General features: G+C 39.1%; 1 protein-coding gene across 2 annotated transcripts in view; it reads right to left on the bottom strand.

Moving 5' to 3' along the window:
- The window catches only part of LOC121637160 (retinoic acid receptor gamma-A-like), a 36,186-nt gene that overhangs the window by 15,039 nt on the left and 5,411 nt on the right, over positions 1–15,736 (bottom strand). The window contains exon 2 of one of the 2 annotated variants that reach the window (XM_041981133.1): positions 9,995–10,386. In XM_041981133.1, the coding sequence (XP_041837067.1) occupies positions 9,995–10,163 (169 nt within the window). In that variant the 5' untranslated portion in view covers positions 10,164–10,386. Of the gene's footprint in view, positions 1–3,167; positions 3,710–9,994; positions 10,387–15,736 lie in introns of those variants that run through there. The other variant, XM_041981134.1, reaches the window with a different exon arrangement.

Below are 15,736 nucleotides of genomic sequence, written 5' to 3'. Positions count from 1 at the left end.
CTTAGAATTACACTGCATGGATTTGAAGCGTGGGAGGAAGCCTGAGTACAGGCAAGAGGACAATATAACCTCACACCATCATGCTACCCAGAACAAACTGAGAAATTTAATGTGGTGAAGACAAGACCAGAGACTGAGACGCCACAATGTGAGACAAGCTGAGACATGACTTGTTCAAACTCACAAGATGGTGGTTTCATCCAGTTTCACCCCAGAACAATCAGCGACATGGGAATGCAATGGCAAAAACAAGCTTTCCTCTTGTTTAAAATAGATTTAAATTTTAAAATTTGGCAACATCAGTTCTACGGTTTAACTGCCCTTAATCTTCTTGCCATGTGTGCTTTGTAAACAGATTAGTATGTGGGTGTCAGAGTGAGAGGAAACAGCAGTAAGTTTAGATGCAAACTGAACTGTGAACTAATTTGACAGTAACACCTGCATAATTCACAGTAACTAAATAATCTGTCGTGAAATATTTTGTCTGGTAAACTGATTTGGTCAAAGTAAGAAGGATCCATGATCTGTAAGAAAGGGACTTTATAAAGATAATAAAATTGAGTGACTTGAAGCTGATAATATTTGTTATTTCATTAATAAAAGTAAAAATAACAGTCAATTAAAAATTAATGCAGACTCTTTACTATCATGGTAAGTTTCAAACAAACCTGAAAATCTGTTTTGACTTGTTCACAATATGTTTTGCAACACACAGTGGTTTAAGTCAGTTTAGTCATAATAACCATATTAAAACAGAATAACAGACCCAGTGATGGACCAAGTAGTTTAATTCCAGCTACAGGCGCTTTGGTTTTACTGCAGCAGTTCTGTAACAAACATACACACACATTTACACACACACCGATGCTGAACTTGATGTTCCACATTCAGAGAGCTGTTTATCCCCACCACTACTAATAAAGAGACAGCAGAGAGTCATTTAGAGAACTAGAGTGGAGATCTGTACTTCATAACCCAGTGACACATATAAAAAAATGTATTAAGGATGCAGTGACACACTTCTGCAAGCTCGGCCAGACATTATTATTTGAGCCCTTCTGCTTCAAGAAATAAAAGATCCACTAAAAACTTTTTAATTCTGTAAGTAAAACACACATCTCCTGTGTTTATCATTGACAGTCAACAATATGATAGTTGTGCTCCTCCTATGTGGTGATATTGTCTATTGTTTGACCAGCTTTGAAGAGCCAACTTTAAGAGAGTTCCAAGGGGGGGAAAGAGATTACTACTGAATGGGGAGGATAGCAGAGTTTCCCCTCAAGGCCTGAAACATCTTGAATCCCAAATTCCAGCTAAATTCCAGCTTCATCCTGCCATTCTTTTCTCAACCTTCCTCTCTTTCAACTGACCCTGCCCCTACTAAAGCTCTTAATTGACCCTTTCTAATTGTAATTGAATCATTAAAAGCTCTTGGTTACACAACACAAGGCATGTAAGCTGATCCATGTTTGAGCAAAGAATAAGCACACATTTTTTTTTACTGAAAGGAACACACACATAGTGTTAGAAGAAAGAGGGAGAGAAGACAGACTTGGCATGTCCCTGCAGCTTTTAATACCTTCTGACACTGAAACAAAGGAAAGCAGAGAGGTGCTGAACTACCTCATAAAAAATAAAAAAAACATGCAGGAAGAGATGTTTTGCTCAATTAACAATCACAAAATCTATTTTTTTATTGCTATAGAGCCAAAAGGTGGTTGAAGATTGGGATTTCTTAGATTTAATATGTCAACAAAACTGTCCATTATCTTTCTACCATTGTCCATTATTTTTCTTATCTAATAGTTGATCAATAATCATAACCTGTTAATCTTAAATATATATATATATATATATATATATATATATATATATATATATATATATATATATATATATATATATATATATATATATATATATATATATATATATATATATGAAGAAAAAAAGAATATAAGAAGAAGAAAAAAAAAACATGATTAATGAGTTTTTGTGGACATTTGTCTTTCAGGCTGGCATCTGGCAAAGCTCCACAGCGAGTTGAAACAGGCCCTGCTGTGGTGTTTGTCATCCTGACTGCCCATCCATCATCATTAGTGAGCCTCGTGGCTTGCCAGTGTTTAATGTGCTGGTATCTAAATAATTACTGAAGATAAATAGACTTAAGGTACTCAGTGGAAACATCCCAAATTATTGGAAAGAAGTGAAGAGGGTGTATTTTATCTTGGCCTGGTGGCACATGTGAGCACACCCGTGTAAGTATGTTTCTATTGACACACAGCGTCAGTGTTTAACTTTCCTAGTCACACAGCCGAGTGTAATCAAAGAGTGTGAAAATGGACTGCATGACAATAACAAAAGGTCTGCTTATTATTTTACCAGACTGAGAGAATGTTTCGCATTTATCTCAGCAGCGTTTGTCTGTGTGAGAGTTTCAGTGTGCTGATTAGATGTGTTACAACACTGTATCTTAATACCTGATGCAATCTGCACTGTTCCTGCTCGGCAGCTATCAGAAGAATGTTGAGCTTGTATAGCTAGGTAACAGGGAGTGTTTGTTTATCATGTGATTCTTACTTTATCTTTTAACAATTGGCTTCTCATGGAGTCGGTTTGTTGGCATAGAGCTAAAATGAAACTGAACATGATGCAACTTTTTCCATTTGCATGATCTTAAAAGAAAAGAAAGAGGCTGCTCATGATTCACTCGATTCACATCTCCATTTATCTTTTGTAAACAGTGTGTGTCTAACTAGTTGTGGCTGTGTGTGTGAGTGTGTCAGCCAGCATGTGATTTCAAGGCCAATTTGCCTTCAGTCTGTCAGTGTTTCTGTTTGGACGCTGGCAGTTGCTGTTTTCTGGACACATCACCGGGTTAAGTCCCTGCATTGTTTAAAAGAGCTGTCAATCATGTGAAGTCATTCATAAAGAAAACAAACGCCACGACATATAAATACACTCCCCAACTCACTCACTCACACTCATGAAGCACACTAAGCACATAAACAAACAAACTGCAGGGTGAGAATGGGTACATATAATCGAAAGGAATCTGACTCTTCCTGTTGAGAAAGCTCTGTGATAACAAAACCAGGACTCTGATAACACACACACGCACACAGAGCTGCTGTTTTACAAACTGATGGACAGGATTGAGTACTCACATTGAATATTGCTTGTCCCGGCCCAAGCAAAAGGGTCCAGCCCGGAGAAGTAAGGGGTGGCCTTGCCGAGCATGCAGGAGCCTTGCCTGGACACATCGTAGAGGGGCCGAGGGGCCAGCCCCAGAGCCTCCATACAGTCAAACATGTTCCGCTCAAATCTCAGCGAAAATCAGCAGCACAACTACTGTCTTCTGCTTTTGTTCTGCAGCCGAACTGAAAGAAAACTTCAGAAATCTGCTTCCTGCGGGATAACTTAATACCCAGCTTGGTCCAGGTGTTCTTTATCAGCCTGTCCCTTACCCTGGCACTGCCCCCTGGTCCCCTGCCTAGTTTCTCCCAAACTAAGTCTCATACATGGACAAGATCATTTCTAGCTTTTTCTCCTCGCCTTATCTCTCCTCTTCTATCCAAATTTATCTCTTTCTGTTCCCAGATCACTTGCTTGCCTGCCTGCTTTGCTCTGCCTGCTGTAACTGATCTCAGCTCCCCTCTTGCTGGCTCTGTGGGCCTCTCACACTCCACCACACTCACAGCCAACTATCTGCCCCTCTCACAGCGCTGAAAAAGGGGGTGGGGTTGAGGGAGACAAAAGAGGAGGGAAATATGGCCAGAGGAGGTGTGTCTCTGTTTTCTGATTGGACACACACAACAGACACTCGTCTTCCTTCTCTTCTCCAAGTTTTCAAACTCACCTCTTCATATCGACTCTTCAGCAAATGAAAACAAACACTTATTGGCTTCCTTTTTCTTTCTGCTACAGTGGAGAAAACAATAAGGCACACAAACACCAAAGCTGGGCAGCCTCAAACAAAAAGAAAATCACAGCCCCACCTCTGCTTACAGACTGAAAGATACTGAGCATCAGGCACATCAGGAGGAGGAGGAGGGGGATTTTCTATTTTTCCAGCATCCATTGGATTTTGGTGCTTTCTTTGCTTTTCCTACGTAGACAGTAAGCTGTCCATATGTCTGTGAAACATCAGACAGACTGGACTGGTCAGATTCAGAGAATAAAGTCTGGAAAATTTCTGACTCTGTGAATGGAAGAGATAAGTCAGATCAAGCAAATGTCAGTGCTGATAATGTGTCTTTGGTAAACCTTCTACAAAAATGGGAGACTAACAGAAGTACAGCTATGACAGTGTTTGGATAAATGATGAGACGCAGGATACGGGTTAGGGTTATGCTGGCAATATATCTGGATAAATTAATTAAACAGAAATGTTTCTGTTTTACTATTAACTGCTTTAATTTGTGGATATGTGTCAGGAAAACAAAGAAAGAAATGAGGGACATGAATAAAATACTCAACTGAAGCTTATTTTAAAGTTTATGAAAAATCTGTCCAGAATCTTTTGCTTGTTGGCTCTTTACTAACCTTCTAATCTTATTGGGCAAGCTTGATAAATACCTCACATTTTTCTATTTGATTTTAAATTGCACATCATTCTTTCTTCCTTAGCAATACGTCCATTCCTTTTGCTTTCAAAGTTGCATTAATCTCTTCATCCTTCTCTTTTCCATCTTTCCATGTGGTCTTGGCATGTGTTTCTATCTAATTAAATTCTTTCAATTCGTTTCAAATGGATTCAGTTATCCTTCCTCCTGGAGCTTATTGGACACTTCAGTCACACTGAAGTGCAACTCTGCTGCAGGCGAACCGCACTGGCCCTAAGTCTGGATAGTTTGTATACGAGACAAACTCACCCTCCCTACTCTTCTCCTCCCTTTCCTTCCCTCGTTCAAGGGAGATGAACTCTGGAAGAAACCCCCACTGGGGCCCTAACACCCCCCCTTCACACAGACAGACACACACTGACTTCCCAACTTGTCCTGCCTGTGGCTTCGAACCCTTCATACTCCTATCGTATGTTACTACTTTCTGTTTCCTTTGTTTTTCCTCCTGCCTTTTGTTTACATTTCTACCAACACCCTGAATCTATCATTAATATTTTTCATTATTAAGATGATAATAGAAGACAGCATTTCTGCTGTAGTGGTCCCGCCCCTCTGCCAGAATCTTCTCAGTAAATAGTTGTATCACTCCTGTTCTCAGTGAGTGGAATAGTTTTTTTTTATTTATTTTTTAAATTTATTTGTGTTTTAGTAGTTTTCATGTTTTTTTTATGGCCAGCCAATCCACATAAGCACAAACACAAATACACACAGCAATGACACACTGCAGGGAGCAGAACTACACAATATCAGCCTGCTGAGCTCTCTCCACACCTTGAGACAATTAGCCTCCCTGCCTCACAGCACCCTGCCCCCTGTAGCTGCTTTGAGGAAAGAAGCACACAAATGCAAGGGGGAATACGAAGAAGACAAAATAGTTGTATCACTTTTCTTCACTTTCAGTGAAACGTGTTTGCTCCAGCTCTTTTTGCTGAGCAAATTGCAGCTCTTTGAAACTTAGAACCCGGGACTCTCCAGCCAGCCTTGTCCCTTCTTCTTCTCTCACAACTTGCAAGGGGAGCGAGTTGAATTACAACTATTCACAATCAGGTTCTTCAGCTATTCATCCTGTCGTCATGTCTGACACAAACACACAGGACCGAACAATGGCTTCTCTTTCTCGGTCTGCTTCTTCACAGAGAGCTGCTCCAGCTCGGCCGCAGCCATCTTTCACACAGTCTTGCTGCAACCATCAGTGAACAAACCGATACACTCGCAAGGTGAAACAACGTGCACAAAACTGCCGTTTGTGATATTCAAGGGTGTAGGAATGTGCAGCTTAAAGAGTGGCGGTGGAAATACATGTGTGTGTGTGTATGTAGACAAATTTGTGTGTGCTTAAACAGAGTGCCTGTGATGACAGACAGAAAGAAAAACACACAAGCCTCAGTCTGTGCCTTTGGGTTCAAGTTACTATCAACCCCACCACCCCCCCCCAACACACACACACACAAAAACTTTAAAACACAACAAAGAACAAGATGTTACTAGCATAGAAATTACAAAAGAACGTTGTGTTCATTGCTGGAAAATACATTTCTTTGCCATGTGTTATCACAACATTAAAGCTTCCTCCTTATTTGAGACTAGGAATGGTTTAGATGAGAAACAAACATTGATTTAAATGTCTTTGGGGGGCAAAATCACTGCTCAAAAAAGAAAAGAAAAGAAAAGAAAAGAAAAAAGAGAGAGAAATATTCCCATCCTGGTGAAAATCCAGAGATTGTATCATGTTTTTGCATCAGTTCCATGAAGTTCTTGGCATATAAACCTCAACCCAAAAAGACTTACATGTGTGTTTTTGCCTAATTCCAAGTAAGAAGAATGAAGAACTTACTGTATGACTAAACGGACAAAAGGGTGCTTTTGATGTGGATATCCACTGATTTCAAGTCCAGGGATGTTTTGGATTATCTCATTAAGCAACTATGTCCAGATTTGCACTTAAACCTATACGGACCTGGCTAGAATTAATCTGCAAATCTCACTTATCTCATTAGTACATCCAAAATACTTTGTAGTTTGGATGTAATATTGAGGTAAGTAATTCATTTTTGCTCATAATGCTGCATCGTTACCCTTCCTATAGCAAACCCAAAGCCCCTCTGGAGACACAACAAACGATATTCACCTAGAAGATGTGTACAGAGATAATGCCGTTATTTTCATGTCAGCTCCTTTTCCACATCACAATGAAGAAACCAGTGCAGCTGTGAAAAGATTCTTATCTTATTTAAATGGGCTTCTCTCTGGCTTTGTATACTAAAATACACTAAAGCAAATGGTGTATTGACATCCAGTGTTTCTTGTCTCATTGCAGTGATGCCAAAGTGTATACTCAGGGTGTGGTCAGTACACAGTGATGTCAATGTTGTGTGTGGTCACAGGTGTGATTAAACACACAGCTGCTATAGCAAATGGAATAGTCAAAAGTGTATCAGACCTAACATATCTCTCTACTGGAAATCAGTGAAACAATACCTTTCTGTTTTGTAAAAGTCTTCAAAACTCTGGAATTTTGCTGCAAAACTATTTTAACGAATATAAAACTATTTAATTATTTATGTCAAGTTTTGCTGAACTCAAATTTGTGATGAAACTTCTCAAACTTTCTGCATGCATCCAAAAACCTGCATACACAAATAAAAAAAAATACATTCCTATTTTAAAACCAGTTTCTTGTTTTTCTGTTCACAATGACAATCTACATATCCGACTGCTTTAGCTACATATGACACTTATCATTATCTATCTGAAAGACTTAATGGTGTTCCTCATATCTTTCTATCTTTGTCTGAGTATCTGGTAAAGTCCTAGAGGTGACATCTAAAAGATGTAATCACACTGTGAGAGCTACTAGCCTGAGGAACCTCCTATTGTAGGGAGACTTCAGAAAATGACTGTAGATAAGCAGATAACAGCAGCTCAGTGAACACATCACACATTAGTGCACACTGATTGACAGCAGGTATCTCCAAGTCTGATAAGTTTCAGACAGCATGAGGCTCTGTAAGTGTGTCTCAGCGTGAAATTTGAGCGAAAATTTAAGGTAGACATGAGTTCAGCCAACATACAGTAATATTGGAGGACTTTATTAACCCATGTCATTCAAAAGCACAAGCCTCAATTTAAAGTTTGTCTCATTTTGTGTGTTTAACACTTCAGATCATTTGGGAAAAACAAAAGACTGGATTAGAGATTCCATTAACACAAGTAACCAGACAGATTCCTGATGAATCTTACGTTTTTCTATAAGTGACTCTTGAGATGCTTATACAACTCGACTGAAATTCACCTGCAACTAATTCAGTTATTTGGATCTAATACTTAGGAACACACTTAATAAGGTCACACAGCTGGTAGTTGGTGCCAGAAAACCAAGTTGTGTGGTCAAGGAAATTGTTGATTTACTTGCAGTACAAGCTTGTGTCAAGACATCTTATTTCCAGGAGCCTCAATCTTTGTCAAATGGAAAACGTTTGACAACACCAGCAGTCGTTGAAGATCTGACTATCTGACAAAGCAGAATGTTAAGGGATGAGGTGAGGTTGGTGACGCAGGTAACACTGGTGACTATGCATGTGATGCAGAGAAAGCTTTGGTGGAGATGGAAGAATCTTCCAGAAGGAAGGAGGAAAATCAATCACTGCAGCACTCCACCAGTCAACCGTTGGCTGGAGGGTGCACAAGTCACTCCTCATTTAAAGGCACATAAAAGGCTGCAGGGAAAAGGCTCCTGAACATTCTCCAAATCAGGATCTGATCACAAGTTTATCGAAGTATGTGGAAAAAATAAAGCACTTAATATGACCTTATTAAAAACATCTCCACGGTCATGTGGGAAGACTGTGGTGATATTTTTTATATGGCTTGAGCTGGAGGACCAGTCAGGACAGGGAGTAAGACTGATACTGAATAATATAGACAGATCCTGAGTGGAAATCTTTTCCAGGGGGCTCAGCATGTCAGACTGAAGTGGAGGTCTGCATTTCAACAAGATAATGAACTGCAGCATCATGCCAAGGAACACAGGGGTGGTCAGAAAAGGTCCTACAATGGCTCAGTCAGAATCTGGACCTGAACCCAACAGAACATCTCTAAAGAGACCTACAAATGGCCGTGAACCAGTGCTCCCATCCAACCATTTGAGTTTTAATATTTCTGCCAAAAGCAAAAAGGAAAAAAACATCCAAAGGGATGGTCTGTCAAGCTTGTAGAAGGGTTTCCGTGTAGATGTGAAGGTTTCATTTCTGACAGAGGTATGTTAAGCAAGTAGTCAATGTAAATCCTGGAAAATTAGAAATTTTAATCCCTCAAATTTTAAATTGAATCTGAAATTAAGAAATTTTGGCACATTGCAAACACAAAACACCACCTTTATTTCACCAGATAACACTTTCTTTTCCAAACTGATGGTAAATGTGTTGCACAGGAGTATGCACATGACTGAAGTCACAAAAATAAATAAATAAATCACATTTTATACTTAAGTAAAGATAAACTATGACAATAATTTTAAACAATTATTTTAAACATATTTTGCGTGTGAATGAAAAGACTTTTTTAACAAGGACAAGGAAACAGATTTAACAATCTTTTTGTAGCCTTGGTAGGACAAACAAAATGTAGAACGAAGAGAAGAAAAAAAGTATGTTAAAATATTTAAATCAGTATAGTTTTTGCAACGTCCTGCTTCTACATTTGGTACAGTGCAAACTTAAAGCAGTCTCACTACAGTCCTTCAGTATGTCTCAATGTGAAGTGCAATAGCGCCCCCTGTGGTAAAAAAGGTAACTATCTTTCTGTTGGATAAAATGAGAGACTCTCGACTCCTAAAACCTCCCTCCTTTGGTAAAGATCCAGTGTAAAGATTTGATCCACCTTCTCTTCTCTTCTCTTCTCTTCTCTTCTCTTCTCTTCTCTTCTCTTCTCTTCTCTTCTCTTCTCTTCCCTTCTCTTCTCTTCTCTTCTCTTCTCTTGATTTAAAGCCTAATTATAACCTCAAATTGGCCTCAAGAACCCTCAGTCTCCACTGTTTTACCCAGAGCCAGTCAGGGGAGAGACATTTGACACACTCTCTTGTCATGTGCAGGGCTGTATGATCAGGATTTCTTGCCTCCCAACTTCACCTCACTCTTGTTTAAACTTTCACCATCAACATTTCACAACATTTGAACTTAAGTGTGATTTAGCTCAGTTTAATTTAACAGAGTTGAGACTGTTAGAGATTAACTTATAGTGACCATGGTAACCTGTTGCCAAGGTTTTTGTAAAGAGAAAAACATCTATGGGTATCTGAAATTTCACAAAAATAAAAATAATTTTGTAAACACACGCCTTCAAAAACATCTTGTAGAAGACTGATTACTCACACAATGCAGCCATCTCTTTGGGAAGGTCTGCTCCAAACCGGCCGAAAAGGTGGCTACTGGCCAGCAGGTCAAAGGGGGAGTGGCTCCTCATGGAGTTAAAGGTGAAGGGGTACATAGCACGCGGGAAGCCCGCCATGTGGCGCACATGGTGCTCTCTGTTTGTTGCCATTTTGAAAAGTCCAGCTGGTTATTCAGGTGACTGCTCTCTGAATTTCTTTTTGTTTCCTCTTCCTTCTTTGTCAGGGGACTACAGTGATCCTGAAATAGGGTACTGCCATCCAGCGCCACGCAGCTTCTGGCTGCTCTCCTGGGTGGACACAGAGAGGTAAGAGGGATGCTGATGGCGGACAGAGACCTGGGCCCAGAAAATATGTCCTGTACAAGTCCAGACTCTGGAAAAAGACGGAAGAGAAAAAAAGATGGGTTAAATCCTGGAAATAAACTCTGGTTATTACATTAAAAGGTCTGGGCCTGTCCAACTTATCTCAAGTTTATTAATTTATTAAATACAAATCATTCTGAAATGTGCAACTTTTTGCAAGTAAAACCTGAAGTATGTAAAAACTAAACTCCAAACATGAAATAAAAACAATAAAAATCTACAGAAGAGAAAAGGAAAGCAAAACAATTAACAGAGCAAAATCAAAGTGGGGGGGTACATCACTACTCTCCTGCTTTTGTCTGTATTCCAAGTACTGTAATGATTTCAGGCAATACCATATGATTTCAATCAGCAGAAGTGTATTATAAAGAGTCTCTCTGTTCTCTCTGCCAGCCTGAATGTAGCCAGCCTAGCCACAAACAGCCAGCCACAACATGGGCAGCTTTAACTCTTTATGAGAACAGATGCACGCAGTACCGTTCATACCCATACCCACAACACAAACCCACTTTCCTCATGTTGCTGATGGTTTTTGATAAAACTGCTTGCAACTTTTCCTGTCTTTCAGGAGTCACGTTGTCAACAAAGCTAAATGTTCAGCACAACCTTCATCTTTCTCGATGACTCCTGTCCCCTTCAGTGATTTCATGAGTGGGTGGAGCTAAACTCTCTGTGGTGGATCTGTGGTAAATACAGCTCAGCCAAAGAATGTCTTGTTGTTTCGGGGCTTGCTTCAGCATGGGAATCAAACACCCGGGGTGGGTAGGAGGCAATGTGTGCGAATGATGAGTTTACAAATGTCCTACATTGAACGACTACAAGCGAAACGCTAAACACACATGCTAAAGTCTGCTAATCAAAAAGAAACTATTTAAAAGAAAACTGCTTCCAAGGACTCCTATTTATATATTTGTTCAAACTGAATTATTTGACTTGAATAAACAGGAAAATATGATTAATCTGGAAGTTTAAACAGGGCTCTTCAAAGTGAGGACAGTTGCCTTGTGATAGACTGGATGTTTTAAATTGTCTCTGCATGTGGCAGTTTTGTTTCTGTTTGATGCTGCAAAAAGCTGAGCAGCCAACACAATCCCACCCCCGTAAAGATTTAGTCAGCACCTGAATACAGTGGATACTATTTCATCAATCTGGCCTGATAGAACCAAATTCTTCACTGCAACAAATTGGTATCAGACATTTGGAATAACTGAAAAATATGAGAGAAGGGCTGAGCTGAGCCTGCAAGACAGGAAAAAAGGTTAAATTTTATTTAAAGGCAACATGACAGGGTTGTAGAAGACAGAGCGGGTGACCAGCAGCCAACTGGGACATAAACAGCTCATTATGAAAGTGTAAAAACTCATTAAACTTGTTAATTAGTCAACTTTATTTAAAAGTACTAATACCACATTATACAAAGACTTGGTTACACATAAACGTCCTGCACTGAAAACATATCTTGACTCAAGATTTAAATTAAAAAAAAAAATCTATTTGAAGCAGAAAATTGTACCAGTTGCTGTTTTATTACTATGGTTTGTCTTAACTGACAATAATTATCATCTAAGTCCTAGATTCTATTGTTCATTTACTGTAAGGACAGTGGAATGGGTGAAGAGCATCAAGTTCCTGGGAGTAAAGATCCCAGAAGGCCTTTCCGGGTCAAAGAATACCACTAGACTGGTGAAGTGAGCCCATATGAGACTGTACTACCTGAGGAAACTCAACCAGGCCTATATCTTCCCCGACATCCTCACCACCTTCTACAGGAGCACAGCGGAGAGTGTACTATCTTCACATGGTTCACCCGGCTGCAGAGTGGTGGACAAAAAGACCCTGCAGAGGTTTGTGAAAGCAGCAGATTGGAGTGTCACTCCCGTATGTGTCACTGTATGATCTCTTCATACAGTAATGAAGAACCAGCGTCCTGGACATCATAAAGGACCCCTCACATCCTCTCCACAGACTGTTTCAGCTGCTGCCCTCACATTAAAGTCACCAGCCTAAACTGCAGGCCACAAGCCATCACACTCCTCACTATGTAAGTGGACTATTTGCTTTTGGACACAGCACTGCTGCACTTTACAGTCTACACTCACCCAGAAGATTGTTTATCATAATTATTACACTTTCTTTTGGACTTTTGTGAACATTGCACTGTGATACATGCCGCACTACACCTTACTAATATAGTGTTCTTTTTTAATATGATATTTTTTTCATGTTTTAATGTTTCTTTTGGTTCTCTCGGGGATCATAATTTCATGTTTCAGGTACTGACTCTAGTATGGACATCAGTTGATTTTGAATGTATTATATCTGGTTGTAAAGGAGCTCATTTTAAATGACTATCAAAACGCATATAATAATGACATTTAATATTGAGTGCTTAGCTGTTCATTTTTTTCTTCTAATAACTAACTGATTGTTGCTAAAATGAGTGAAAATTAGGAGCTGAAAATGATAATAAATATAAGATAAATGCAGTTCTTTGTCACCTCACTAACTGATTTGACTGATAATCACTTCAGCTGAATTTGTGAGATTTTCCCCCGAAAAATTATATAGTAATTAGTAAAGTAAATAAAAGAAATGAAGGAAAATTACTATATTTTCTTTGAAAATGTAGTGGAATGTGTGTACAATCCACTTGATTTTTTTTTTAAAACAAGAGGTGTTGATAAACCTCATTGACAAAACTGTGGACAGACTTACCCATTAATCTACTGTAGACAGATCTATCCTGCTATAATTAGAGTAAAATCCTTCCACATTTCTTCCCACACCCACACATGTCCACATACAACACATGCATAGTACACATTCACACACAAAGCCACAAAGTCAGCTCAGTGAGTGTTGTTTTTAAAGTCATATTTCCCATATTGATATATTTTCTGTAACTGCTTGGCTCTGCTGTGGTTTTTCTTCACAGTGAGGGCTTGTCGGGGAGAGTCCCTGCAACTGTTTCCACAAAGGGCTTTACTGTTCGACGATTAAAGAATTCCAAACACAGGTTGCACGAAGTATGTAGTTATTTAAAACACGATGACATGCATGGTGTGGAATGGTCATATTTTGTAAATCATATGCATATACATGCCTCTCTAAACACAGAACGCAGACACATACAAGAACAGACATGCAGGCAGAAGCAGGGAAACGTACACAGATGTTCAGTGACTTTAATCATGTTCATGGGCAAGTAATCAGTGGTAAAGGCACAACGTTCACACACTCTGAAGCACCATTGACAGCGGCAATTGACCTTGAAGAATGGAGTAGTAAATATAGGACAACGGATCTTACCACAGATGCAGCGACTTCAAGATGGCTGTTTAACAGATCAAATTTAAAGAGGGAAATCAGTAGTATGAAGACCAGATGTATAAAAGGATTGGGATAAAGAAAAAAATAATGTGTTGAAAGCTGAGAAAAAAAATATGGGAAAAGATAGAGGGAAACAAAGGAAAGAGAGAAGAAGGAGTTTCAAACATCTGGCAAGCCATGTGTAAGAAGTGAACAGAGCTCTATTAATTAGAGCCATACTGGAAAATAGATTTATAAGAAAAAGAGGGGACGGTGGTTAAACAGCATGAGAGGAAGGGTGGGGGGGTTGAGTGGCCAGAGCGGTTGTAGAAAACATACATAAAAATACAGAAACAACTTCATTTCTACTCCTAAAAGTGTGCCCAAGCTAAGGAATGGTTTCTGTCTCTCTAATGAGTAACACCCCCGCCCCCTCATTCTCCCTCAAGGGGGAATACACCTTGGGTAGGCCAACAAAAGCAGCGCTGTGTCTCTGGGCCTCCAGGCCTCAATGCTGCTTTTATGAGACCTGGCTGGGTCAGGTCAAATTGGGTCACCTGGTCCCGATCCTGCTGACACACACAATCACACAAAAACCGATGCTCCTTCTCCCCAGCCTTTCGGGATTAAAAACAGATTTGGTTTAAAAATTATGCCATTTTCCATCTCTCTGCCTTTTCTAGCCTGTCACTTTAGACAATACTATTAACTTTTTTTTCACATAACCTTCATCAAATGTGCATATTCACATATTAAGTCAGAGCAAAAATTCAGTTGATTCAAATGTGAACTGTTGAAATTCAAAAAGTGCCTTTTGATAAACAAGTTTTTGGTCTGGAGCATTATCTGGATTTAGCTATCATTGGTGCAAATCTGATTTTTTATGATTTTGTTTTTTTCCAACTCAAATCTGCTTGAGGTTATGGTTATTAAACTACATAGGCATAAAAAAGAAAGAATAGTTTCCAAGAAACTGTCTACACTGAGGGTTTTTTTTTTTAATAGGTTGTATTTTTAGCATTCCATCACTCTTTCTCACCAAATTAGCATCTACATACCTGCTACCTCTTTCTTTTAGCTCTGCTTCCTTTGCACAAATCATGTACGAGCATGCAAGAAGAGAATGAGATTGTGTGCAACTCCAACATGTTAGAAAACTCGTCTCAGGTTGTGTCAAGAAAACCTGTGTTTGTGCTACTTTGCATCTCTACTGGTTAAGCTGAAATCATTACAGTGTTTCTCATTTTTTCCATTTTCTCGAGTTCCTAGTGTCATGTAAAGAAGCACTCATTCAAGAATCACTGATGTTTGCAATATATTATATAATTTTATAATCTTCGTAAAAGCAAATGATTACAGCTAAATAATAACGCCTGAATTGTCTGGATCAACATTAGGACTTTGAAATGAGTGAAGTCAGATAGGAATACTTTTAGTTTTCATGTCTTTTTTACGTGATGGTAACTTTCAGATGAATTTGCATTTTTATTCATATGACAATTTAAACATGTCTGATGAATAGCTGATACAGTAAGAGGGGGAACTCTGTTGCACGTATCTTCATGGGCCCACTTTTATTGAGTAATAATTCCAGTTTGGCTAACAGAAACTCTTCTCAGACAGCCAATTACAGCCTTTCACAAAGACACAATATTTATATTTTAAACATGTAAACATGGCATAGTAAATGCACCATATACAGTTGTGGTCTGTGTCACTGTGACATAGTTACTGTACATACTGGGGAGAATGACAGGCTGCAGCAAAACGTGGGGTAGATGGAAGTTATCTCTGAGACATCTCCTGCCAACGCAAGCCATTCCATTCACACAAAAATGTGACCAATGACTATAAGGCTTGTTGTCCCCGGTAACAGTTCTTGACAAAATGTTGAAATTTTATTTGTCTCATTATAAATGCCCACATTATATAGCTCATTAGTTCACACTGAGGGGAATGTTTTTTAAAGTGCATCTGTATTTCTGTGTTTGGGGTTTCTTTATATGTAAACCATCCATTTATCACCTAAACCACAATCAATTCGTCCTACT

The sequence above is a fragment of the Melanotaenia boesemani genome, chromosome 3 (assembly GCF_017639745.1).
Source record: "Melanotaenia boesemani isolate fMelBoe1 chromosome 3, fMelBoe1.pri, whole genome shotgun sequence".
Classification (NCBI taxonomy): Eukaryota; Metazoa; Chordata; class Actinopteri; order Atheriniformes; family Melanotaeniidae; genus Melanotaenia; species Melanotaenia boesemani.
Note: the sequence above shows the minus strand (reverse complement) of the source record. Positions and strands in the feature narration are given on the sequence as shown.